Raw genomic sequence first — 10,744 nt, 5'->3', positions numbered from 1 at the left:
TATTCATTTCCTGAGGAAAAAACAATAATCAATGCCTGCCAGCATATGCTTTTCATTTAATTAGGAACATAGGACTGGAAAGAACCACCTAGGTCATCAAGTCTAGTCTCTAATTAAACACTCTTCAAAAATATTGATTAATCAAAGTTGCATAAATATGGTCGGTTTTATAACACTGTACTCCTCTGCAGAGATTCTAAGTGATCTCCTGCTTTAATCTTTGTATAGTGTTTTTTAGACCTGTCCAGCACTGTTTTCATATCTGTTACCTACCTCTTCTGGCAAAGACAAAACACCACAGGACAGAGCTCTGCTTATGCAGACCAGTTGACCTGGGTATACGGAGACGGGCCAGCCACGTCAATTAATACTACCTTCTCCCTGCCTTTGCTCTCAGAGAACCCTACTACGTTATTTCTTTTCTACTTACCAGCTGATTTTGCATAAAATATACAGGGACTTAAGGGAATTTTGAAAGCTTGAGCTTTCTAGTAAGTTCAGGTGACATTAGCTAAGTGTTTAAAATGCAATCACTTCACAAAAAAAAAAAAGGCATTAAAAGTTAAGGAAAAAAATCTAAGTGAAAAGATGTATTACACTAATAGTCATGAATCAGATATTCAGCCTACAGCCAAATCCTAATTCATTTGTTTGTAAAGATTTTTTAATATAAAGAGTGACTATTATTTTCAATGCAAAGAGCTCACGATCTAGACATTTGATTTTCAGTAATTCTATGAGATACAAATCTTTACAGTGTTTTGAGCTGGAAATTAGAAGCACTTGATCTACATTAGTATATCTTTGTGTTTATTTTCATACTTCATGTGCCTCAGGCAATTGAAGAAATTGGCCATATCTAAAAAGTTAAGATAAATGGATTCAATGCTAACAAATCCATTAATGCGTCCTCCCTTGTATTCTTGACTATAAAAGATGCTGCTGCATTTGGGAATACACATTTTAAACATTAACTGTTAAAATAATTTTGACTAAAGGATAGCACTTTTTTTTTTTAATTGGAAAGTAGCTGCCACTGATTTTCTTTGTCATATTAGAAGGAATACATTAAATTACCATAAACATTATACATCAAATTTGAATTTATAGAGAAACAAGGAAAACCAATTCATTTAATGTATTAATATTTGACATGAATTTCTCTCATTTTGCTTAAACAAAGAGGCTATAATTCAAGTCAGATACACTTCTATGGACTGACCTGTAAAAATAGGAGAACAGAATTTTTCAGATGCAACAGCAGTGCAGACCATAGCATGGAGCTTCTCTCCCATTGCTCCTGCAGTCTAAGTCCTTAAATAGCATTTTATGCACACAGCCGCCAAATCTCAGAGGGCTTAGTGTGCTTATTACACCCTAGACAACTGCAAACTGTTTCGTTTTAAATTACCAGAAGGCTCTAGCTGGTATCCGTATGGAGAAAAGCTTGGGATCACTACCTGTCCTCGAAGTCCTTTCCTCAGAGGTAGGACAGCGCGAAAGGGCTCAACATCTGCCATTTTAAATCCTGTTTCTGGAGCTGGTTCATCGTTGGGCCTAGCGACCTTAGGTGCTTCGAAGAAAACTCTCATCCCCAGCACCCTTTACCTGAAGAGGCGACGCTGAATAAAGCTCACCGGGAGACCGGGGAGGGAAGCGCCCGCCTCAGCAGCCCCACCCCGCCCACCGCCTTTTGGCGCCAAAAGCGCCGCCGCCGCCCTGCCGCGCATGCGCCCTGGCGCGGAGCCGCCGCCGCTGCCGCTCTCCTCAGCCGGCCGGCCCGGGAGCTCGCGAGACCCGCCGTTCTCGCGGCTCCTCCCCGCCGCGCTGCCCGCCCGCCGCCGCCGCCGTTCGCCGGGGCAGGACGCGGAGGCGGCCGGGAGAGCCGCTCGCTCGGGTGTGCGCGGAGCTGTTTGCCCTGAGAAGGCAGGCGGGAAGCCCTCTCCGCCTCTCCTTCCCGCCGGTGTGAGGGGGAGAGCTCCCCCTCGGTGCCTGCACGCCTCGGGGCCGCTCTGGCGGTGCGAGGGGAGCGGGGCCTCCGCGGCGCCCGGCAGGCTGCAGCTCGGGGGGTCTGGCCCCGGAGGACCCTGGCGAGCTCCGTCACTGCCCTCGCTCGAGTCCCTCCACCTCCGGCTCCGTGAGGGTTTCGCAGCCCGGAGGCAGGGATCTCCCGTCGAAGGTCGGTGGAGACGGGGCTGCCTGGGGTGTCCCCTCCTTACCAAAACTGAGGGACAGCTTTCCCTTAAAAAGAAGAGCTGTTGCTGAAGCCTCGGGAACGCAGCCGCGGTGAGACCGGGTCACCCTAAACCCGGTTGTGCTGATGTGCGAAGGTCTCTGGAATTAGCTTTGCTTAAGGAGCCGGAAAAGGGGAATCCTCCTCCAGGCTGCCTTTCGGAGCGGGTAAGCTGTAAATCGGAGGAATTATCACTCAACCCCCCCGTAGTCTTTGATAATCGAGGATGTGAGTGGCAAACAGCTGTCTTGATGAGCGCTTTGCTTAGAAATCCATTTCTTTTGTTTTATTCCTGCGACCCGTACCTACCACGCCCAAGTCACTTTGATGAGTTGGAAGATGACAAACCCGTAGTTCATTTGGCCTAGTGAGGCTGGATTGTGTCATCCATCTGTATGGTATCTTGCTTCATTTGTATGAGGCTTTTTTTTTTCTGGTTGGCAAATCTTTTTCTGGAAAAGCTGTAGGCCTATTGTGTATATAACTGATGTTTAGCTGCCTTTTCTTCTCGCTGCTTCTCTTTAAATGCATTTGGTATTTCCTGCAGGAGGGGGAAAAAAGTTTATCTGTGGCAATGATAGATCCTTTAGAGAACAACTTGTTTGATCTTCCCGATTATGAGAATACAGAAGATGAAACGTTCCCACCTCTTCCACCTCCTGCCTCCCCAGGAAGAGACGACGTCGAATGGGCTCAAGCTAATGGAGGTGAGCAACTGTGACCCCGAAAGATCCTATTTTGCGGTATAGACAATGAAACGCTGTGAAATCAATATTATTGGTGTTGAACTTCACTGCATAAAACTAGTCTTGTGTGGATAAGAAAGCAATTCGTAAATTTAAATTGTTACTGATTCTGTGCTTCTGAGCTTGTGGGAGAAGTTTATTTTTGTAGATTCCATGAAAATATGCACACAAATGAATCTTTATAAAATTCAAGCTCTTCTGACAAAATGTTGCTCAAGATAATTATACAGTGGTGATCTATAGTTACCCTTTATGACTTGGATTTCAGAAGAGGTAAGAGTGTTGAAGGTAGTCTTCCAGGGAGATGTTGGAAGATTTTGTAGAGCATATGGCCTAGGAAAAACCCAAGACACTTCAGGACAGTAGAACTTAATTATTTGTATTTGAAAAGATCTTACTGTGTACTGAACAAGCTATTAGAAAGTATAAAGATTTTATTTTAACCATTGTTTACTGCTACTCATATTTGCCTATGGTGTTAAACGTACGTTTTCCTTGATCCCTGTTTTGTCTGCTCCCTAGAAAATAGGATTTTGGATAGATTTAATTCCTTGATACGTGTAAAGGAGAACTTCTGAATTCCTGATGTTCAAAGTAACAAAAAGTAAGCCAAGAAATCAGTATGATAATTAACTGCTACCTCTGAGATGAGATGGGCAGCGGTGCCTTGTCTGTTGCAGTCAAATAATATGTACTGGCCCTGATCAAAAAGTATATGGACTTTGGGTCTTAAAAGATATGTTGATTGTGGTCACACATTGCTTCTTTCTCTGTTTTTTGAAGGCAATGCTGGTGGCTTAGGTCTGTCTGTCAGATCTATCAGTGGAAATTTCTGGATACGCCTATCAAATAATGTTTATTGATAGTTTGAGTTTCTTAACTTTTAGAAGCAGCATCTACTCTCAATACACTTCTCATCAGAAATACAATATAGAAGTTCTAAAATTAGGAAGTTTCCCTTTCAAGGAACCTACTTTGCTAGAAAAGTTGATTCCTCGGCATAGTTTGAAGAGATGGATTTATTTCCAATCTGTCTTGTGGTAGAAGTTAGGTGAAACATGCAGACGTTGCATTGTAGTACTGTGCCTGCAATGGAATACTTGTGATGCTGCCTTTTTGATGGGGTAGAAACTTAAAATTTACAGGATGCAATTCTAGTTGATGTCAGTTGCGTTATATCCTTAAAGTCTGTTGTTTTCTTCATTGGAACCAGATGGAAACCAGCAGTCACAAGCAAAAGATTCTGCCGTACCTACACGGAAAGCAGTTAAAAGACCAATGCCTAAACTAGATGCCCAGAGGTAACTTTTCACAGAATATTTCTCTCTGTGATGAATTTGGTATATGGCTGGGGGGGAATGATTTAAGGTTCCTGTGATCCCTGCTTGGTCATAGCCAAGTCAAAGATCAAGAGTTCTGGGGATGAAAGTGCCTCTCGCGTGCTGTATATCAGCCTTTTTATTCCTTGCTTACCTGTGTGCTCCTGTTACTAGTCTAACTTTCTTGAAGTCTCTTTGGGACATAGTACATGACTAATAATTTAAGATATATTTATTATTCATACATAGGACTCTTCCAGCTGAATCTTTTCTGCAGACGTAATACTATAGATTTCTTTCTTTAATAAAAGCGTGCTTAAAAATAAAACCTCAATATAATGGTGACTGTAAGGTACTACTTAAAGTACACTTACACCTGGCTTACGTACAAGCTGGATAAACTCTGTATAAAGATAAAGGATTTTAATATTTTCTTTGCTGTTATCGCTAAAACTGGTTTAAGTTGTTTATAAGCAATGGAAAGAATCTGAGCTTTCAGTTTCTTCTGTTTTAAGTATACTGAGGAAGTTAGTGATGCCACAGGCGGATGCTCTGGTCATGCGTCTAACTGGTTTTACTGGCCAATAGAGATACAAGAACTGACTTTCCACGTAATCAGAATAAAAAAGCTCCTTGGACTAGGAATATATGTATGGTGAATTTTCCAAATAAGTCTTTGGTCTTACAGAGTCTTTATGCTATTTTGTGTGTTTTCTTAGCGACTTCTAATTCTGTACCTCTTTCAAACAGAGCTCTGTAGCTTTAGGCCATTTAAAGGAATGTGAGGTGGTTCATGGGGTTTTTTTTGTTGGTTTTTTTGTTTGTTTTAATTAGAAAAAGTATGGGTTTCAAATAACTTCACCCATTTCCTATTAACAGGTTAACTTCAGAAAGAGGACTTCCAGCCCTGAGACACATGTTTGACAACGTGAAGTTCAAGGGTAAGGGGCACGAGGTAAGACATAGTGAGCTTTTGTTTTGTTTCCTGGGGCGTTGATGATTGCTGCCCATCTGATATGGGGAGAATTGATATTACGCTCCGGTTAGCCAGCTTTCTAACAGTATTTGAACATACCCTGATGGGGTTTGTAGTTGCAAATTTAAAAACAAACAAACAAACATGAATGTTTTAACAAAATCCATGTTTTGATCTTAAAACTGTTTTCCTCTACTTCAAAACTAGAATATCATGCCTGTGACTCTCGCTATTGTCCATAGAAAGGGTTTTTTTAACTTGGCTTATAATACTGCCTGCTGCATCTGGAACGCCTTTACCATATCATTTCATGATCCGTTTCCTCTGTTAGTGAAAATCTTCTGGCTTTTGTGACACCTCTATCCCGAAGCTTTTAATATTGAAGAAAAGTGTGGCGTACCACTTAAGCAAAGAGAAAGCAGTATTTTCTCTACAGACTGTCTCATTGTCTTGGATACACTTAAACATACAAAGCTCATTTTTCTTTAGTATCATTAGACTGTTGGCACGCTTGCAAGGATGCCTGTGCACCTCTGCTTTACAGAGAATATTGAAGATTAGATTTTCCCTTTACAACTGGAGGCAGTTGTAACTGAAGAACTCGGCAATACTGCTGATCTGAGTAAAAATCTTTACTAGACAAGGTTATTTAGGTGTACATTTTTCTGTGTGTTCTAAACATCAAAATAAATGCCAGCTGTGCCCGTATGGATTTTTGTTTTTTCAGTCTGGGTTCAGACCTAGGTTGTTTAAGGGCAACTTCTCAGACGCCTGTCAGGTGTTTTACAGCATATGCAAATGCTTTTCCTGAACTCTGATCGCTGTTCTTCTGATAGCTTGAAATTGCACTTACAGACTTGACTGTGGGAGGAAAGGCTACCCACGCATTCAGATTACTTAAATTTTCAAGAGACTTTCAAGCTGCAGATGCTTAATATTTTCAGAAATGTTACTGTGATGTTTCCCTCTGCAGTCTATGGACTTAGTCAACTTTTACTAGCTGGATCTCTTCTTCTGTGCTCTAGGCAGAAGACCTGAAGACACTCATACGACACATGGAGCACTGGGCTCATAGACTATTTCCAAAACTGCAATTTGAGGATTTTATTGACAGAGTAGAGTCTTTGGGAAACAAAAAGGAAGTCCAGGTACGTGGTGTTCTTGTCGGTTTCTTTGCATGCAGTACTGAAGAGTGTAAGAGGGAGGTTGAGGAGAGCAGTTATGCAACCAAAGAAGACTGAATCTGTGCATAGTGCTAAGGAGTATAATGTTATTTAAATTAACTTCTCTCTTTAAAAAACAAACAAACAAACTCTTTCCAGTATTTGAAGTATTTAAGTTTACATTTAGATATAACATTTCTTTAGAGAATTGGCTTCAACTTTTTCAGGACATCTTTAACCAAAGTAATTTGCTTAAAAGTGCTGGAACTGGTTGATTTTTCAGGTTTTGTTTGTTTTTTAATGTTTGAACCTGCAAAAGAAGATTTATGAAGAATGCAGCTTCATCTGGCTGGTGATAGATGAAGGACTAGGAAAACTATCCACAGCGTTAAAAGTTGTGGGTCAAACAGACGTATAGTGAAAGGAATATTTTTTTTTCAGAGTAATAAAGTGTATAGAGAAATTGGGAGTAGTATTAAAAACATAGCAATGTTGCAGAAAAGATTTTGTTACAGATGAAATATTTGTATTTTAATCTCTCATTTGCAGACCTGCCTAAAGCGGATTAGACTTGATCTTCCTATTTTACATGAAGACTTTGCAAGTAATGAAGGTATGCTCATCATGCTGTTCGTTCAGTAGTTCAATGCTTAAAATTACTTTACTTCCCCTCCTTCTGGCCAGAAACTAATGCTCATGATACATTTTTTTCTAATGTAGAAGACATTGTTGAGTGGTCCTCTGTTTTAAAACCAAGCTTCTGTGAGACTTACGATTACAAAACTGAACTGGTACTTGGAGTAAACATATATATAAAAAAATAAATAAGTGTGTGGTATGCTGAAAGGAAATGGAAAATGGGTATTATTACCAGCATTGTTAGAAATGTTCTTCCAAAAAAACGCCCAAACTGCAATTATTAAGTGAACATCCTGGCTTGTATTGTTCTCTTAGGAGCGGGCAGTCTGAAGAGCTCTTGGAACTTACTAATGCAGAAATCAAAGACTCGTTACACTGTTCGTACTGCTGGCTGCTGCAGCGCACTCGGGGCGTAGTGTCCTTTAGAGGGAAAGTACTCACTCGTGCTCCTGGGCGCTGTTAGGTCTGTTTGTCAGTCCTGGCGGATAGCTGCTATGGAGTATTTCTTCCTCCAGTATCAAAATCCAGCCACTTAACAAGTTGGTAATTCAAGAGTCTCTTCCCATCAGATGATGTTTTTAGATAGATTAGAAATAATTTTTTTTTAATAAAAAGAGGGAGTGGAGTTCAGCTGGTAGTTTGAAAGAAGCTTTATTAGCAGAAATGAGAGAATCTCATAGCCGTTCCTAAGGTCCTCTGCGGGTGTTCACACTTTCACTGTGAGTCTCTCCTGAAACAATTCCCTACCCGTTGTCCAGTTTGGCTGGAGGCTGGGGCTCATGTGAAGACAAGGCAGAGCTTGGGGAGGGTGTTCTGGCGGGTGAGGTAACCGATGGTAAAGCCTTGCCTCACCGGTGGGGACGACCTTTGGGCAGTTGGTGACCTGTGGCTGTCTTCGCTGTTGGCTGCATTTGCTAGAAATGGAATGCAACCGTAAGCAGCCACAAACAGTAAAGCAAATGGTTCCTGCCGACAGGGTCTGCAGAGCTATCAGATTTTTCTGTGCGATGGTTCCATACATTTGTATTTAAATGCGGTGCTGATCTGTTCTTGAACTGTGTTAGTGAGTGTCCTGCTAAAATTGGTCAGTCTTCGGTTGAAAAATGCGTAGGTATCTTACAGTTTTGAAATAAAAACTGCAGCTAGAGTATTGTATTAAAAATGAAAACCTTGTTGTCAGCTAACTTCTCTGTTCACAGGCTTAAAGTGGTGCAGAGGCACAAGCATACTTGGCCTTAGGCACTCTTGAAAGAGTGCTCTGCTTCTCTGTTGGTGGGTGAAGTTTGTCTAACAGAGTTGGACTGCCTGCATTTTGCATGTGTTAATGTTGGCAAAGGAGTAAATATTCCATAGTAGTAGCACACTGAAGTCAAAACTGGCTGCTCCATGGCTGTGTTCGACCCTCTGGCTGATTCCCATAACTAGTCCTGCCGCTTCCCAAAGGACAGTGTCGTATTCGTAGGGGTGGGAAGAAAATTATCTGGCCTTTCAGTAAGGATTGCCTGAATTTACTGTCTCCTTTTAACTGTCAAGCTCAGCTCGTGATTGCTAACTTAGTACACAGAGCTGTGCCTCAAAGTTCAGGTATTTGTTATTGTTGTGGTTTGGCATCTCTGATTAGCATTTGTTGTATACTTTGAATATCAGGTATGTGGGCCTAGGCAGAAAATTGCCCATTAAAACTAAATTACAGAATGATCTTCAGCTGTCAATACAACTGTAAAATGTAGAACATAGAAACGCTTTTAAAATGTTCTCGTGACAGATATTTAGCAGTAGATACCTCTGGGTTCAAACTGTTGATTTCTACCCTCTTCCCCCTTCCACCCCCTCATTTTTAACCAGACGGTGGAGGGGAAAGCAATGGACTGGATACAGCCACCGAAGATGCGCATTCCTCCTCTGCAAATGTAGAACAACTCGGTTCTCTGTCTGGTACAACCCTCACGGAAGAGCAACAACAGCGAATCAAGAAGAACAGGCAGCTGGCCTTGGAACGGAGGCAAGCCAAGATGCAGGGTGACAGCCAGGCCCAACACAATGGTAAGCAGCCCTACCTGAAGGGTCACTGTTGAGGTCAGTAGCCTGAGAAGCTTGTACAGCTGAGCTGCTGAGTCGGTTAAAGGAAACGGTAGCGATTTGCTTTTTCTAGTAAGTAGCAAAATGTGCAACTCTGAAACTTCAACTGTGCTCCTGTAGTCAGACTCCTCTGAAGCTAAGTCAGAGCTGCTCTCCCTACTTGCCACGCCAGGCTGTGATAGCTTTGTCCGATGATATGAAACTCGCTGGCCATCTCTGGAGTTGGCTTTCCTGCAGACTGTGATTCTGGTGATAGAAACAGCAGTTAAACACACAGCAACAGTGTTTTCTCATGGTAGGAAATTGATTTTGGTTTTATTTTCCAGCAGAGCTCTCTGCTACTTACTCGGAAGAGGAGTTTAATACCACAGTTGCTCAGGATCCCGCTGACCTTATTGAAGACACTCAAGCTCCCGCAACCCAGGCTGCTGTTACAGAAGCTGAAGATGGAGATACAGAATTGGAATGTACCGGTGAAAAGCAGTAACCGTTCCCTGTGCTTCAAATGACTTTCTTAAAACATCGGGGGCTTTCTGTTAGGTACTATCATTCTATTGAAATGTTGCTGGCTCTTTGCACTCTGGCTCCAGAGGCTTCATGGAAGTCTTCACCGTGACACCTGTACAGCTGGACAGAACTCCTCTCTCGAAGCTGCAGATGAGCAGCTCCGTACACCGGAGAACAGAACAGAGTTCTTCATCTGCAGCTGAGACCTCTAGGCAATGTTAATGAGTTTTTCAACGTACTTTCCATTTTGTTTACAATTGATGTCAAACTGAACTAACTGGGCTATTGACAGGTGAAGTTTCTATTAAAGTTGTTGTTCTGGGTTTTTTAATAGAGGGTATCTATAATAGTGGATAGTGCTATGTCTGAACAGGTGTGCTGGATTTTTTTAAACTTGCTTATTAAGTACCTGTATCTTGTTCTTATAAAATGGAAGCTATTAAATTTCAGAAGTCAAACCTGAAATTCTTGTATGAGGCTGTTGAACTACAGCCCCTCCAACCCTCCACAGCCCTTGTGCTAGGCAGACACCTCTTCAGACACGGACATCCCCTTGGGGAGCACACCTTGGCTTTGACCAGGGTAGTTACCCTCCTTCGGCTGAGTCTGTTCTCTGTCTGGAAGCTCTGTTTCGTCATCTTCCTCCAGCCTTGTTTGGTAAAGCCCTGAGCCTGCCCTCTCCAGTGGCGCAGGGTAGACTGGTGTGTGTAAGAGAAACTGAATTTCTAGAAACAATGAAGAGCACACTTAGAGCAGATGAAATAAGTTCATGTCAACAGGCGTTATTTTACGCCAGATGGGCAGCTGAGGGATTTCAATAAACCAAGATTCTGTGTTCTAGATTAGTGCAAAGGAGTTTGCTTTTTATATCCTTGTTGCTATGAGTTAAACTCACTGAACTGTAGTGGAAGATAGCCAACAGCTGTAGGGAATATTTGGGTTTTAAGAACTTAATTTCCCACCTTGTCCATAAATTAACTTCTTGAATGGTAGTTAAAAGAATTCACCATGCTGTCTTTAGTCTGGAAGATGAGATTTATCATGTATAAAATCTTTTAAAAACTCATATGCATTCATAATCA

At 41.9% G+C, this 10,744-nt stretch overlaps 1 protein-coding gene across 2 annotated transcripts; it reads left to right on the top strand.

The window, feature by feature from the left end:
• Positions 1-1,860: 1,860 nt before the first annotated feature.
• TIPIN (TIMELESS interacting protein) lies at positions 1,861-10,281 on the top strand. Of its 2 annotated transcripts, none has more exons than XM_082321329.1 (8): positions 1,861-2,400; positions 2,781-2,940; positions 4,193-4,280; positions 5,178-5,253; positions 6,300-6,422; positions 6,987-7,050; positions 8,922-9,119; positions 9,485-10,281. In XM_082321329.1, exons 2-8 carry the CDS (start codon positions 2,808-2,810, stop codon positions 9,640-9,642), a joined length of 840 nt encoding a protein of 279 aa, XP_082177455.1. In that variant the 5' UTR covers positions 1,861-2,400; positions 2,781-2,807; the 3' UTR covers positions 9,643-10,281. The 2 variants fall into 2 exon arrangements, with proteins under 2 accessions (XP_082177455.1, XP_082177454.1); XM_082321328.1 differs by having other exon boundaries at positions 9,482-10,281.
• Positions 10,282-10,744: the final 463 nt, after the last annotated feature.

This window comes from Platalea leucorodia (genome assembly GCF_965183815.1).
Source record: "Platalea leucorodia genome assembly, chromosome: 9".
NCBI lineage: Eukaryota > Metazoa > Chordata > Aves > Pelecaniformes > Threskiornithidae > Platalea > Platalea leucorodia.
This window is presented reverse-complemented; position numbering and strand designations above follow the sequence as displayed.